This window comes from Chlorocebus sabaeus, chromosome 11 (assembly GCF_047675955.1).
Source record: "Chlorocebus sabaeus isolate Y175 chromosome 11, mChlSab1.0.hap1, whole genome shotgun sequence".
Lineage (NCBI taxonomy): Eukaryota > Metazoa > Chordata > Mammalia > Primates > Cercopithecidae > Chlorocebus > Chlorocebus sabaeus.
Window position 1 is genome coordinate 41,350,292 of NC_132914.1, and position 17,430 is coordinate 41,367,721.

The 17,430-nt window shown below is 40.5% G+C and overlaps 1 protein-coding gene across 3 annotated transcripts in view; it reads left to right on the plus strand.

Moving 5' to 3' along the window:
- The first annotated feature begins 1,188 nt into the window (after positions 1-1,188).
- TMEM117 (transmembrane protein 117) overlaps positions 1,189-17,430 on the plus strand; it is a 570,252-nt gene continuing 554,010 nt past the window's right edge. For all 3 annotated transcript variants that reach the window (XM_008002942.3, XM_008002945.3, XM_008002946.3), the window contains exons 1-2: positions 1,189-1,513; positions 9,847-10,151. In XM_008002942.3, the coding sequence (XP_008001133.1) occupies positions 9,875-10,151 (277 nt within the window). In that variant the 5' untranslated portion in view covers positions 1,189-1,513; positions 9,847-9,874. The remainder of the gene's footprint in view (positions 1,514-9,846; positions 10,152-17,430) is intronic.

Genomic DNA, 17,430 nt, shown 5'->3' on the forward strand with positions numbered 1-17,430 from the left:
ACATTTCGGTTCTGATGAACTGAAGTTCATTTTAGTAGACACCCATGTAGTTCAATTGATTATGGAGTGGATTGAGTTCACTCTGATATATATGAGAGGCATATATATATATATACACACATATATAAAACCATATATATATGGTCATTCTTGGAAGCTAGAAAAATGTCAAATTAGTGGGAATTATGGCAGTGAATTCCCAATTATCCCTGTGCAGATAAGCTACCCTGTGGCACTTGGGCATGGTTCTCTCCATCCCATCTTAAAATCTGCTGACACCTCAGTTCTCCCTCTTGCCTTCCAATCCATTCCTGAATCAGGCTACCAGTCCAGGAGAAGGCCTACCTCTTCCTTCATAAGTTTGCTAATATGGGCGTATAGAAATTATCCTATTTTCCATTTGATTATATACACTAGTGATAACTTCCATTACCAAGAAATATTAGCATGCTGGATAGCAGCTGTTAACACATTTTCAGCAACTGGTAAACTGAGGTGGCAGCTGCTATTAGGTATGGAAGGAAACAGAGGCCACACATATATGATGGAAAGGAGGTTACACTGAGGAAGACAGGAATTGGTCAAATGTAGTCAAAGGGTCTTCCTGCCCTATGCCGCAGCGGTATCATTTAGGTACCATAGAATGACAGCCTTCTGAGAGCCTCAGACTGCAAAAAGTTTAAAAATTGGGCATGAGTATGTGTGCTGAGGTATACATGTGTATGCATGTGTGTACTTGTGCTTATGTGTGTATACATATGTATGCATGAGTGTATTTGTGCATCTCTATGTGTGTATGAATGTATGTGTACACAAGTGTGTGTGTGAGACTAGGCAGGTTGGAAAGTAAGTAGAAGACTTCTCATACTACTCATGGGCTCTGCCTCTCCCCACCCCCACATCTCCAACAGACAAAAACGGAAATCATGTTTTGTGACCTGAGATTGCTTTCGAAAGTTTGTAGCTCTTCGAGGACATTCCAGTGGGACCCTCATTGGTTCCCTGCAGGATGGTGGATTTTCTGTCAGCCGCCCCCCAACCCCCACCAGGTTCCTGAATCGTCCCCCTCCTGCATGCAGCTGCAGCTCTGCAGAGGTGGGCCGGCCCGGGCAGACTCTGCCCGTGGCGCACGCGGCTCGCGGGCTGGAGTCAGCCCGTGGTGCGGGCGGGAGGGCGGGGGCTGGGAAAGGCCATGCCTCCAGCTGCAGAGGTTGCACACAGCTGGCATGATCGCGGTCACCTGCGCGGCGCCAGTGCCCTTGCGCTCGCGTTGCCCGGCCCGCGGCCGCGGACTTTGCGGCGGGAGCGCGGCGCGGTTAAGCACCGGCGCGGAGGGCGCCCGGCGTAGGCGGCGGCGGGTGTGGGCCGAGCCGGTATTTATAGCTTCGTGACAGCAGCAGCGGCAGCGACGCCGCCGGCCCGTCTCGCCGCGCTTCCCAGCGAGGCCGCCGGCGCGCCGAGGGCTGTGCTTGACCGCGGCTCCCGTGTGTAGTCGCTCCGCGCGACCCTTCGGGTGAGTACGTGGGCCCGGGCGTTGGGCGAGCCTCCCCCGCCACTCGGTCCGGCCGCAGCGGAGCCCTCCCGGCCCTGCCGCCCGCAGCCCGGCTGCCTCCTCGTCCCTGCCCGCGAGTGCGGAAGCAGCCGCGGAACCCTGGCCCGGCCCCCGAATTCCCCGGCGCCTGTGCTCCTGCCTTCCTGGGGATGGCAGCCAAAGAGGCAGGGTGAAGTGTCAAGGAAGGAGGGGGACACACCAGCCCTCTGGCTAAGGGCAGTGGAGACTCCCGGGCGAAAGGCTCTTGGTAGGAGCCCTCAAACTCCCGGCTCCGGGGTGCAGAGATACGGTGGGAGAGCAGACCTTGAACTTTCCTTGCTTCAGCGATTCCTAGCCTAGGAACTGAGTAAAAGCCCTATTTTTCTTAATTAAATTAACAGGTTGCCGTTCGTAGGTGTTGTTCTTGGGGAAAAAAAACCAAAGACTTGGGTGTTTGGGTGTTTGCTAACTTCATCGTGACTAAATAAAACTATTTTTTTATTCCTATTTTTGAAAATGCCACAGGCCCACAAGTGTATTCTACCGTCTGTGAAACAATGAAGAGTGTGTGTGTGTGGGTGTGTGTGAGAGAGAGAGAGAGAGGGGAGTAAACATCACATGCTTATCAGGAACCAAAAAGGAAAAAAACATGAGGAAAAGTATGTTGAATATAAGGATATGTATTGCCCCCTAATTATAAATGATGTTATGGTCTGAAATCCAAGGAAAGACTTCTAGGAAGCTACAGGGTTTTTGTTTTGGCTTCAGAAACGAGGTCTTCCAGTTTATTGAATATAAAAGTAGTTGAATCCCTGTAAACCTCATTTTTTTTTGTTGTAAAGTATTGACATTTGACCATGGATATACTTTCTTTTATCCCTCCAGTCTTCGTAGTTTGAAAGTAATTATGGATTTTGACATTTTGTCTCAGGCATTTATCCCTCCTATTCCACCCTCCCTCTCATCCCTGTGATGACAAACTGGCTCTTGTCAGTTTTATCCATGCTTCTTTAAGCTGCCTTTAAAAAATACACTTTTTACATGAATTCTATTTAATTAATTAAATGTTTTTTTCTTTGGCATTATGTTTGGAATATGGCCATGGCAATTTCTTCTCTTTCCTTTTCTTTCTTTCATGGAGTCCGGTTCTGTCGCCCAGGCTGGAGTGCAGTGCCGTCATCTCACCTCACTGCCACCTCGCCGTCCCGAGTCAAGGGATTCTCCTGCCTCAGCCTCCTGAGTAGCTGGGATTACAGGCGCACGCCACCTTGCCTGGCTAATATTTGTATTTTTAGTAGAGATGGGGTTTCACCATGTTGGTCAGCCTGGTCTCGAACTGCTGACCTCGTGATCGGCCCGCCTTGGCCTCCCCAAGTGCGGTGATTACAGGTGTGAGCCACTGCGCCCGGCTGGCAATTCTTTATTACAAACAAATCACTGAAAAGGAGGTCTAAACATTTTTAAAGGATATAGTAGTGATTATTTTTTAACTTTATAATGTGCTAGGGCTCATAAGTATTTTGCCATTTCAATGGAAAGTTGTCTCTGTTCAGAGGACCAGTAGACCTATTTTGCTTTTGGAGTTGCTGTTTTAAAAACTTGCATTGATTAAGCAATTTGTTTACCCAAGGACTGCAGGATAGGAACAAGGGAAGAAAAATCACTTAAAGGTTGAAACAATGTGAAGAGAAAATCTAGGAAGTGATTTATAGATGTAAACCTCTAAATTAGCTAAGGTACCACAAATACTGTCCTGGAATCTATCAGAACCACTTATAGTGGTTTTATTGATTGACTTAAAAGGTTGCTGTTTATTTAAAAGCCCTGTGGTCTTTTGTATTAGACTAAAAGTAAGAAGTTCTAACTTTATTTCTGTTATTATTGCTATTTGTGTGTTTTTTTTAAACCTGTATTAGGCACTTGCATTATGTAAAATGGTATATGTAATCTTTTCTTGCCTTTTTATCTAACAATTGAAGATAATCTACTAAGACCTGTCATTACCTCAGGACTGGTCTGTGCGCGTGTGTACATATGTGTGTGTGAGACCAGGTAGGTTGGAAAGTAAGTATAAGACTTTTCATACTCCTTGTGGGCTCTGCCTCTCCCCACCCCCACATCCCCATACCACCAATAGACAAAAACAGAAATGATGTTGTGCCGCCTGAGATTGCTTTCGAAAGTTTGTAGCTCTTTGAGGACAGTCTATAAATTTGGTTTTTCACCTTTCTGCCATTTCTCCTTTTGCAGATTTGGATGTGTATTATCCAGACTGTACTCTTTCTGGAATGGAGTCTTCTAGTTTTTTGTTTTTTGGTTTTTTTTTCCCTCACCCAGGCTGGTCTGTTTTCTGTTATCCATACATCTGTTTATTCATTTATTCATCCATCAGCAAATATGTATTGAAGGCCTACTAGGTGCAAGTCATCACTTAGTACTTAACTCTTACTTCGTTCCCATTGAAATTTTATTCTGTATTTTATACATCACACAATGGTAACTAAGAGTAATAACTTTGGAGTTATATAGAGGTAGTCATACCTGTTTCTGTCAGCTGGTAGCTTTATGATCCTGGACAGATCATAACCTCTCTGAATTTCTGTTTCTTCACTGGTAAATCCAAATGGCTGGTATCAGGAATAATTGAGAAAATACGTGGAAAGTGCTTTCCAAGAGCCCAACCCCTAAGAGCACTAAAAAGTGTTAATTACAAGTGCTGTCTACACTACTGCAACCCTCTTCATCTCAGGAAATGCGTTTTCCATCTCAGGAAATGGTAGTTCCATTCTGGATTTTGCCTAGATCACGTCTACATCCAATGTATTAGTAAATCTTAGTAGTTATTTTTGATGTGCCCAGAACCAGAGTTGTTTAAACTGCCTTAATTTCTCTCTGCTTGGTCCAAGTTGCTGCATCTCTTTGGCAACGGCTTCCTCAGTAGCTTCCCTGCTTCTGTTCCTTGCCCTCCTTTCTTACAAAATATTTTCTATCAGGAAACAGACAGGCCCTTCTGACATATAAATCAGATTGTGTCCCTCCTCTGCTTCCTATCCCACTTGGGGTGAAAGCCCACATAGGAGGGCTTCAGGGTCTGCTCATGATCAGGTGCTACCTCCTGTACCTCATCTCTTTCATACTCCCCTGCACCTGCTCCCCATCCAGTCATACTGCCCTCCTTGAAGATCCTTAATTTGCTCTAAACCTGCACCCAACAATAGCCTTTCCAACTTTTGTTCCCTCTATCTGGATCACACTTTCCCCAGATAGCTGCTGACTTCTCTCCCTTCTTTTGTGCCTGTCTTCTGATGTCACCTTATAATGAGGTCTTCAACTTCCCTCACACCTGACACTCCCTGTTAACTTTTCCTTGCTTTAATTTTCTCTGTGAACTTTCTTGAATACTGTGTTTAATTTTTATTTGTTTAATATCTGTTTCCCTCAAAGAAACTATCAGATACAAGCAACAGGTCTTTGTCTGTTAGTTACCCTAGCACATAGGCCTGTGCCTGGCAAAAAATAGGCAAGTGGTAAATATTGAACAAATGAATGAATGAATGTTGTTATGGAGTTAACAAATCTGTACATCATCACTTTTATATGCATGATTGTCTCTTCTGCTCTGAAACCTTTGATAATTCTCTATTTTCAGTAAAATAGAGACCAACACTTTTGGATAATCTTTGTTGGATTGGCTCCAAATTATCCTTAACTCTCACAGGATAATGCCAAGCACCCAGTGTTCCAGCCACACGCAACTACTGATACAGCTCTAAATCAGTCCCAGGCAGTTTCTTCTGTGCCTTTGCACAAAATAGAAGTACTGTGAATTTTTTTTTTTTTTAAATATCAGATGGCTTTATTATCAGAAACTTTCTAACTAATGTAAAGGGTAAGATTTTAGAATTTGTGTCTTTGTGTGTGGGAGGCATTGCATGGAGTGTTGAAGCCAGGTGGCTTGGGTTTAGATTGTGGCTCTGATATAAATTAATTTTGTTATTTTTTTACAAGGTACTGAACTCTAAGTCTCAGTTTCAATATTTGTGAAATGGGGAAAATAATATTTTCTTCATTGGTTTGCTATGAAATTTAAGAGATGCTGGTAAAGCTCATCAGCATAGTGACTGGTATATAGTATGTGCTCAACAAATGTTAGCCTTAGAAATATTAATTTAACACCTCGTGCTGAAATGAGAGGGAGTTGAGTGGGGGTGCATTAGTATTGTTACTGGCCAGGTCATCAATGTAGTCCTTGGTCTCCACTGCTCCTCTTCGCTTTGTTTGCCTTAGCGGAAGTTGAATGGCAGATTGCTCCACCCTCTTCTCATCTCACCTAAATAATGAGGGAGCTTCTCTTTGTGAGTGTACCACTCAGCTCATCCAATAGATACCTACTGATCACCCAATATGAGCCCAGTATTGTGCTGTGCCCTGGCAGTAAACAGCCACTTCTCTGAGGAGCTTATGATCAAGTGAGGGAGACAAACACATACACAGATAAATTCACTATAATGAGCCAGCAGCTAAGATAAAAGCTCATTGTCATCTGTGGTTATAGAAATGAATTTAAAAATGGAAAGGTTTTGCAGACTATGTGCCCTGTATAACATAGTCCATTTGAACAGCCTCAAGCCTGCATTTAAATTTAACAGTAGATACACCTAATGATCATACTGATTGTAAAGATGTTTTATGTGCACTACAGAGGTGAAAACGGCTTTGGTTCTCTGGATAATGTTGGGGTACCTAAGGAACTAGCAAGTAGGGCTGAGATGACTAGGCAAACATTTGCAGCCTGTGTACGAAGTCATGAAGTGAGGATAAGCAGAGGTTTAATTCAAATTATTATGTAAGGGTTTGAAATTTGGGACCCTCTAGAAGATACCACTTCAACTTCAGAATTATGAGGCAAGAATAAATTCCAGCCGGCTTAAATGATCAATAATGGGGTCCTGTTTTGTTCCACTAGTTGAAACTGTTAGTGGAAATACAGAATAAGCTGTAACCGTGATGGGAAATATCTTACTGGAAGAAACACTTCCAGCTTTGTGGCATATTAGAAAGATTAAGGGCTAGGTGTAGGTCTGGATTCAAACACTGATGTTTCCACTTGCTATGTAAATTAAACAGGCAGCAACTGCTCTGAGCGTTTGTTTTCTTCCCTGTAATGTGGCAGTGATAGTAGCATTCATGGCATTACCGCGGTAATTAAATACAATCATGTACTAGTGCAGGAGTATTGGTCAATGCTATAGTTCTCTTTCCCTAAATAATATAAATGCTGGAGAGAAACAGCTGTCTCCGAAATTTTTTGAATGTTCTAATTTAACTTGAGCATGTGGACATCACATAACCCACGAAGCAAGATTCTCAAGTTAAAAACAAGAAAATAAGTATGTGCTAGCCTCCAAAATGCATGTATTTAAAAAAAGAATCAAGATTGTATGTATTGGAGTTGATCTGGCCGTCTGCAGGAAATGGTGATAAGGCCCTGGAGTCAGCCTCAGAGGCTCAGATCACAGCTCTTCTGAGAGGTGACTTTGGACCAGTTACAAAGTTCATGTGAGCCTCAATTTCCTCTCTGTAAAATGAAGTGATAGGAATGATAATAATGGTATTTCAGTAGTATTTCTAACTCCTACTGCCTTAATTGTGTGTGTGCATGATGGGAGGGGAGGTGATGGTAGAATTCTTCACTGGCAAAAGCAGTGACAGCAACCTGTAATAACAGCTTCTTAAATAATACTCCTTTCTAGTTCTGATGGGCATATGGGAACTATTTCTTTTTTATGACTCACTGGTGACCAGTGATGAATTTTTCTTGTAGTGGTGGTCTTTGGACACTTCCAAAAGTGGTGTGTGAAATTGAGTTGAAAACCAACCTATTCTGGCATTCTTACACATCAAATATCATGAAAACGCATAAAAGTTCATTTTTGTTCTTCACTACTTGCTTTGCTGTCTTTGGTGTGAGAGTCACATGTTTAAGTTTCTGCTGCTGTAGCAGGTGATGAGCCTCATATTGAAAAATACAAAAACAAAAACAAGACTCTTGAGATAGTCACCATTCCTAGGCAATCCAAGCTACAGCCCCTGGGGATAGATTTCAGAGTATTCACAGAGATAACAAGCGACTTAAAATCGCTTAGAAGGCTTATGAATCCAAGGCACAGTGACTGTTTGCTTGGCTGAATTCTATTGCCAATCCTTTTGCATGTTTATATTGCTTTTGTAAAATAGTCATGACAAGTCCTCATGAACTAAGATTGTGGCTTGAATTGGCATTCATCAGCCCAGAATATTGGATTGGGACTTGGGAGCCTTGGAGCTATCTCAGATCTTCCATTGACTTACTTCAGGCTTGTGGCATGGTCTTTATGATTTCAGTCATGTAGAAAGTGAGAGTATTTATCAATGGATAGTCCCCCCACCAAGTGTTCAGAGTTTATAAAGGATTCTTTCTCACACACACACACAATTTTTTTTTATGCGTTAGAAGTAGATATTACAGAGTTATTATATTTGTGTCTGGAGGAGAACATGTCTCCAGAAGACATTCAAGGGATGGCATCCCTGGGACTGGGACCTAGGCCTGTTCTCTAGGCAAGGAAAGTGTAAGGAGTTGATCTGACTATCTACAGAGAATGGTGATCAGCACCTGGGGTCGGCCTCAGAGGCTCAGATCAGAGCTCTCCTGCTAGGTGACTTTGAGTAAGTTAGAAAATCTGTGTCACCCTGTAAAATGAAGTGGCAGGAATGATAATAACAGTATTTCAGGGGGTTGTTGTGACAAAAATGACACAATGATACATGCAGACATCCAGCACAGAGCCTGGCATGTAAACTGCTATAGACTTTGTAAAGGACCCTCTTCTCCCTCTTCCCTTTCTGAATTCTAAACAATTTGGGAGAGAAGAAAAATGAATTGGCAGGTGGCAGTCAAATTTTTGTCTGTATTATTTTTGATATCTAAGATTGAATCAGTGTTGTTGCTGAAAAACAGACACAGTTTAGTCTGAGAGCCAAATGGGCTCACGAACACCAAACACCAGAACTACATAGACATAATCATCCACTTACAAGCCCTGGTGAACCCAGACAGATCTCTTCATGTGGAAGTTACAGCTTGTGTTCTTTATGGGCAGGCTGGTTCCCAAAGTGGGAAGAGGGAGGAACTGAGCAAGACTTTGGAGGTGGGCCTGAGCATTTTCATTTTAAGATGGCTATGTACTTCCAGTGCACATATTCAGGTTAGGACCCACTACTGTAGGCATATTACATATTTTGCAGTGCCATGTGCCTTTGGATGTGCCGTAGCCACTGCCTAGAGTGGCTTGCCTTCTATCCGTCCCTTCTTCACTAGTAAAAAAAATTATGCTAATCCTCCAGCCTTAAACTTGGGGATATCTTTTGTGAAATCTTCCTCTTCTCGTTCACCCAATGCAAAGGATTGCCCAGTCCTTTCTGTGGGCTACTACTCTGCCATAGACTTAGCTATTTCATAGAACTTACTCTCTATTGAAATTATTTGATAACTAGACTGTGAACATTTTAATAAAAGTTTATTCATGTGTATACATTTGTCAGTGTTTAGAAGAATATCTGAAAGTAATTACACCAAATTCGTAAGCAGTCATAACTCTGAGGAGAGGGATTTGGACAGAGGAGAGAATATTGTTTAACTTTCGTTAATATATGCTCATTTTACCTCTATATCGTTTTGATTTTGTAATAATCAAAAACAGGAGGCCAAGTATGGTGGCTCACACCTGTAGTCCCAGCACTTTGGGAACTTTAGGTGGGCAGATCATTTGAGCCCAGAAGTTCAAGACCAACATGATGAAAACCCTGTCTCTACAGAAAATACAAAAGTTAACCAGGTGTGGTGGCACATGCGTGTGGTCACAGCTACTGGAGAGGCTGAGGTGGGAGGATCACTTGAGCCCAGGAGGTGGAGGCTGCAATGAGCCGTGGTTGTGCCACCTCTGTGTTTCCCCCTGGGAGGACCTCTACATGTCATCTTGGTCACCATCCCAATTTTGGACAGTGTTCTGCCCTCTCACATCCCCTTGTCTCCCCTTACTCTTCCATTGTTTTTCTTTCCCAAGTCTCCAAATGATCAAAGGTATGATTAGGTGTTAGGGAAGGGGCAATATTTGCTTTCCTCATTCTCAGACTTGTCTTGGAGCCATAAGTAGGAACAGGTATCATCTTTTCCAAATACCTTTTTATGGAACTGTTATAAACCTGAACTGATAAAAAGAAGGAAGAGACTACTTGTTTTCCTGCTCTAACCCTATCTATCTTTTCTTATGCAGGTAAACTACGAACTGGGAGTTTTGAAGAATGGGTAAAGACTTTCGTTATTATTTCCAGCATCCCTGGTCTCGCATGATTGTGGCTTACTTGGTGATCTTCTTTAACTTCTTAATATTTGCGGAGGACCCGGTTTCTCATAGCCAAACAGAAGCCAATGTTATTGTTGTTGGAAACTGTTTTTCATTTGTTACAAATAAATACCCTAGAGGAGTTGGCTGGAGGATTTTGAAGGTGCTTCTATGGCTACTTGCCATTCTCACAGGACTGATAGCTGGCAAATTTCTGTTCCATCAGCGTTTGTTTGGTAAGTACCATGACCCATGAAATGTAGTATTGCTCATTATTTAATTTATATTTTCCAAGATACAACTTTACTGTTTCTAAATGCCAATGTAGGAGACATTTTAGTTTGTCCTCCTGCCTTAAAGTTGTTATGCGTGGTTGTAACTGGGTTCTTCAACTACTCTCGGTTAATGGTTTACTTTTCAATTTCTCTCTGTTAATGGTTTACTTTTCCTACTGTCTAAGGAAAATTAGCATGAGGTAAAATTAGTACCAAACTTCATTTCAAAAAAATAGCATTCGGGGAGGTGTGGTGGCTCACGCTGGTAATCCCACCAATTTGGGTGGCCGAGGTGGGCGGATCACTTGAGGTCAGAAGTTCGAGATCAGCCTAGGCAACATGGTGAAACCTCATCTCTACTAAAAATACAAAAATTAGCCCGGTGTGGTGGCGCATGTTTGTAATCCAAGCTACTTGAGAGGCTGAGGTAGGAGGATCACTTGAACGTGGGAGGCGTAGGTTGCAGTGAGCCGAGATTGCACTACTGCACTATAGCCGAGGTGACAGAGCGAGACTCCGTCTCAAAAAAAAAAAAAAAAAAAAAAAAAAAAAAAAAAAAAAAAAAGCATTAGGAATAAAATGAATATATACATAATCTTGTTTTTTGAAAACTTGTTTAAAAATTTTAAATTTTTTAAAATTATACTTTTAAGTTCTAGGGTACAGGTGCACAATGTGTGAATTTGTTATATAGGTATACATGTGCCATGTTGGTTTGCTGCACCCATTGACTCAACATTTACATTACGTATTTCTCCTAATGCGGTCCATCTCCCTGCCCCCAACCCCATGACAGGCCCTGGGGTGTGATGTTCCCCACCACATGTCCGAGTGTTCTCATTGTTCAGTTCCCAGCTATGAGTGAGAACATATGGTGTTTGGTTTTCTGTCCTTGTGATAGTTTGCTCAGAATGATCGTTTCCAGCTGCATCCATGTCCCTGTAAAGGACTTGAACTCATCCTTTTTTATGACTGCATAGTATTGCATGGTGATATATACGTCATCTTTTTTAGAGAAGATATGAACAAGAAAATAGCTTCCCCCCCGTAAATAGTACCTAAGTGTGGCAGAGAGTTTATAAATCATAAAGAAAATGACTCCATATCACACCACATTTTCGTTAAATATATTTTACACATATTGTTCATTCAGGGAGTTGGAACTGTAAACTTTTGCTCTCTCTTTTTTTTTTTTTTTTGGAACATTGGCTTTAGGATGTTTATTTTTGAACCTATCCAACCAAAGAATAGTATATTAGTAAGGAATCTCTTGATAATGACAGAAGAAAAGACTAAATTAGTTTAAGTTAAAAAGGTAACTTACTATAAGGATGTTAGGATATTTCAGAGACCAAGGATACAATGAAGTGACAGGGACATTGGGACATTGGGATAAATGAAACCAAGGTCTTGAAATCTGTTAGGATGCTATTTGTCTCACTTTCTCTATATTATCTGCTTTATTCTCCTTTTACACTGAAGGTGAATTTTTATTACCTAAAGAGACTGGGTTGACTTTCCTGGTCTCAAGTTTAAACTCTCGGTGAAGAGAGTGAAGTTGTCTCAGGGTGTGGTTCCCACCTCTGAACTAACCGATTTTTGCCTAGAGGTAGGTGATATTTATTCAATAAATGTTCATCGCGTATAACATGCCAGACACAATTCTAGACAGTGAATCAAGCCGGCAAGGTCTTCGCCCTCATAAAAACTTAGTTCCTAGAGGAGAGAGAAAGACTAAACAAATAAAGGTATACTCTGTATGTAATGGGGGAAAATAAAGTAGTTTTGAATGCTGTAGTTGGGTCAATTAGGAAGATAATTTAGATAGAGCTTTGGACTTAGCAGTGATAAGATAAATAGGTGACTTACTGAAGGTATTTTTGGTCTAGAGGTTGGATTAGAAACCATGGCAATGTTTTAAGGAATAAATAAATAAATATCCATACACACACATACACATAGTATTATATATATTTTTTTCTCTGTTTATTCCTTAAACGATTGCCATGTTTCTATTATATAAATATATAAAATGCACATATTTTATATTTATTGTCTGTGTGCTTATATGTATAAAAGGCACACATATGTATAGATGCACATAGTTTCTAGACATTTGGTGAGAAACTAGAAGAAAGAAATGGAGAAGTGCTAAAAATGGAAGAAGGGCCAAGGGAACATTTTGTTGTTGTTGGTGGGGCAGATAGTTTTATTTGGGGGATAAGATTAATTGGCCTGCTTATATTCGTGGGAGAAGGAGCTAAAGTGGAGGTAAAAAGATATAGAAGAAAGACAACATCTCTGAAGGTTTCTGTGGTCTCAGACTTAAGACACAGGTAGAAATGGTGGCTTGGAGAGGAAAAGAGGAGAGACCCTGGTTTCTCAAATATAGGCATGAGTGAGATAAAGATTGGTACTCCATTAGGTATGTTTGAGGTGGAGGAACAGGAAGGTGAATATTTGTCTGTCTATTAAAGCTGATAACCTGGTATCTCTTTAATCTGCTAACCTCTGATTTACTGTGAAAAAGAAGATCTGACGATAAAGATGGAGGGGCTTGATGATGCAAGCGGTTTAAGGAAGTGGTTAAGGTTTGGAATAGTGGCCCTTGGGAGTTGGGAAGTGAACTGACTCAGAACAAATGAAAGGGTTGCTGATTATCATGAGGGTTGTTAGCCACTATAAATTTGAATGATACCAGTCTGGATTGTTGAGCAGTGTTCTTTTTGAGAGTTCAGTCATCCAGAAGAGAATTTGAGCGTGATTCATCTGGGTGGAGACTGATCAGGCTTGCTGTGTTGGAAACAAAGGATGGAAAATAAATGGAGAGTTACAGGAAAAGCATTATTCATTTGACTGATAGGGGATTGTGGTTGGACGTGGAAAACAGGTGAGGGAGATGATGGTCTGGTACTGGGGGAACCCGCCGCCAATATTTTAAAGTAGGTTCTTTCTATTTTCCATAAGTGTTGGCCTACTGAGAAATAAAGAGAGACAGTATAAAGAGAGGAATTTTACAGTTGGGATGCTGGGGTGACATCACATATTGGTAGGACTGTGATGCCCACCTGAGTCTTAGACCAGCAAGTTTTTATTAAGGGTTTCAAAAGGGGAGGGGGTGTAAGAACAGAGAGTAGGTACAAAGATCACGTGCTTCAAAGAACGAAAAGCAGAACCACTGATAAGGGCCTAACAAAGATCACATGGCAAAGGGCAAAAGCAGAACCACTGATAAAGGTCCAACAAAGATCACAGGGCAAAGGGCAAAAACAGAACCACTGATAAGGGTCTATGTTCAGCAGTGCATTGTCTTGATAAACATCTTAACAGAAAACAGGGTTTGAGAGCAGAGAACTGGTCTGACCACAAATTTACCAGGGAGTTTTCCCAACCCTAGTAAGCCTGAGGGTTCTGCAGGAGACCAGGGTTTATCTCAGTCCTTATTTCAACTGCACAAGACAGACATTCCCAGAGCATCCATTTATAGACCTCCCCCCGGGAACACATTATTTTCCCAGGGTATTAATATTAATATTCCTTGCTAGGAAAATAATTGAGCGATATGTTTCTTACTTGCACATCCATTTATAGACTCTCTGCAAGAAGAAAATATGGCTCTTTTTGCCAACCCTGCAGGCAGTCAGACCTTATGGTTGTCTTCCCTTGTTCCATAAAAATCGCTATTATTCTGTTCTTTTTCAAGGTGCACTGATTTCATATTGTTCAAACACACATGTTTTACAATCAATTTGTGCAGTTAACACAATTATCACAGTGGTCCTGAGGTGACGTACATCCTCAGCTTACAAAGATAACAGGATTAAGAGATTAAAGACAGGCATAAGAAATTATAAAAGTATTATTTGAGAAATGATAAATGTCCATATTAAGATGAAATCCTCACAATTTATGTTCCTCTGCCGCGGCTCCAGCCGGTTCCTCTGTTCAGGGTCCCTGACTTCCCGTAACAGTCTGGGAGGAGTGGGCAGGGGCCTAAAGATTTGGAGGCTCAGCAGGTGAGATGGGAGTAAGAAAAAGGAAAGAATTGGTGGGTGTGGTCACATGACATGTTGCAACAGAAGTAAACCATTCTTCAGTAGTGATTCCCAAGTAGGGTGTGGTCTTTAGAGAGTGAGTCCTAAAGTAGAGTGGAGAGGTGGGTCATTGACACAGAGAATATTTAGGAACTCAATGTTAGTTGGATCATCCACCAAACATTAAACAAGCATCATATCCTGCATAGTAATTATATGGATAGAAGAGGATAAGGGTGGATAGTGAATGGGAGTGGGTCATTTTCCAAAAATGGATAGAGAGTGCTGGGGAGACAAAACAATAGATACCTGTTACAAGCAATGGCTGGATGTGTTTAGCTCCCATTGGAGAAAATTTTCTCAGTGTAGGAAGCTAAGGCAAATTTAGACCAAAATATCTAGTTTGGAGAAAAGTCATCTGCCTATATTGAAGATTGATTGAGAATCACACCATTAAGCTAATGGTGTGAATTATAAACAGGACATTTGGTTTTGTAATCACTACATTTTGTTAAATTATTCTGTTGCAAACTTTTATCTCCTTATACTAAAATCACATTTCAGTTATGGCTTACATTTTAATTCTCCTGGTGATATAAGTAATCAGCCCTGAAAAAGCACTTTCGATTTCAAGTGGTTTATTGAGTACAAATTATTTTAAAATAATGGAAGTGAGTTCTATTTTTTTTTTTTTTTACTTACAGTAGGAAAGATTATATGATGTACTCAGCTTGATTTCTTCTATTTGGCAATTTCCTTCTCCTTTTTCTCTTACTAAAAAACCTATGAACTTTTATGGAATATTAGAGAAGGAATCATAACCTTCTGTAAATGGTGAGGACTCTTGATTTAATTTCCTGATGAACTCCAAACTTGTCCCCTCTCATTCTCCGATCAAATTTCCTAATAAACTTTGAACTTGTCTTCTTCTTCTGTCTCTGCTCATGGCAATTGATTCTTTCTTACTTCATGAACTATTAATCATTTCTTCCTAATGGTTATCTGCTCCTCTTGTTCATTATGGGTTTTGCTAGTGGAATTTTTTTTTCCATATTGCTAAATGGCTTCTGTCACTGTTCTGTGGTGAGTAGGTCTTTGCAAACCTATCCCCAAAGACTGAGGGAAGCTGAGAGGCTGAATAAAGAGGCTGACATATCCATTTTCATAGGAAACAACATTTAATAGGGACTTATTACAGAAGCCATATCTCGGTACCTCTGAGGTGACGTATCCTTGCCCTCTTATTCTCCAGACCCAGGGCTTATACACCACAGAGAATTTGCTTAAGGGAGGGATTCATGGTAAGTAAAAATCTTAGAGGCCTTCCCAGAACTAGAGTTCATCAGAAGTCAACATGATGGATTAGTATTTAAGATGGATTACTTTGACCTGCAGAACCACCAGCAGAATAAAATCTAAACTCCTTTGATTGATACTCTAAGCTATTTATGATGTACTCCTTCCTCACTCCCAACCTGATTTTTCACATTCCACATATTACAGGGAAATATTTGCTGGTTCTCAAATTTGCCATGTTATCTCATGTCCCAGTGTTTTTTGCCTATGTGCTCTCCCATGCCCATTATGCTCCTCTCTGCTTTGTCACCTTGGCTAGTTTTCCATTTTCCTTCAAATCTCAGTTCCAGCATTATCTCCTCTGTGGCACTTTCTCTGACTCCCTCCTGTAAGACTTCAGTTGTCTTCTCTTCAGCTGCCACTTGTGACTACTTGTACCAAAGAGTCACAGCTATGCAATGATATGGAAAAGAATTAAAAATTTAATGCAAACATAGATGTTCTTATTGGCTTGGTATATGATAAATGTTTCTGCCCTGGTTCTCAAATAATTAGCATTTATTCATAATTCATTTTTAAAAGGACATATTTAACAATTTGTACATGCAGGCTTCTGATAGGTGATGATGAGGATGAGGATGATGTGTGTATGTTGGAAGGGGTGGGATTGCTAATGACAAGCACAGAAATTTTTGTTACAGAAATATTGGAATGGCTTATAAAAATGATCAGAATCATTTCTTGAAATCAACTCAATAGCTTCTTTTTTATATAATTCTCTAATAAAATGCCAAATACAAATATTATATAGAATGCCACTATCCCTTTCTTTTAATCAACTTGTCAGTCTTCCTTCATTTATTTTGTTATAGGAAGTCTCTTCTTAGTAGATTCCAGAAGAACAATAAGTATTCCCAATTTAAGGGATGTGTGAGAAAGAGCAAATTATTCTGTGAGCACATGATTTAATATACTTCATTGGTTATAAGTTTAATTTTTCTGTGAGACATAAATATTAGTTTTTTGTGACTCTTTAGGTAGTAACGTAATTCAGGAGCAATTCTGAAATCAGAATTGATAAGTTTAGAATTCTTTTTAGTTTAAAACAGAATCTTTAGGTATTATATGAGGATTTATAAAAGTTAGGTTCCATTGGAATGTCAGTTTATACTCTTCCAGTACCTCTCTCTTTCATTTGCTTGGATGATTCTAGTTTTTTTTTTCCATGTGTTTTAATAATGCATCCTAGCTTTTGGGGGGATTATACTTTAGAGATATCCATGAATAGAGACATCCAAAATTATTATGCTGACAATTAGGACCTATCTACAAGGATAATTTAATTTCTTGAGTTTATTCAAGAAATAATTTTTATTCCAAAAAGGAATTTAAATTACAACATATATGCATAATACAGTAGGAGTAGAAAATCAGGACCACAGAAAAGGCAGAAACAAATTTGTTTTGATTTCATGAATTTCAAAACCTTGCTTGGTTTTGAGCTTCCTCAGAGCTGGGCACAAGGGGAAACTACATCACTGTGGTTATCAGCAGTGATGAAAATTGTAAGCTCCACAGAGGTATTTTTCTTTGCACCTAGTTGTAGAACTTCCTTGTCATAAATTTTGGTAAAGCTTTTCTTTTGTCTTGTGCTTGGAGATGTTGAATGGTGAAGTGGCAAATGCAGAAATGGATTTCATATTCTTGTGTCTTAAAGCAAACATTCATCAAAATGTAGAGTATAGCATTTAATCAGCTGGGCACGGTGGCTCACGCCTGTAATCTCAGCACTTTGGGAGGCCGAGATGGGTGGATCATGAGGTCAAGAGATCGAGACCATTCTGGCCAACATGGTGAAACTCTGTCTCTACTAAGAATACAAAAATTAGCTGGGCATGGTGGTGCACACC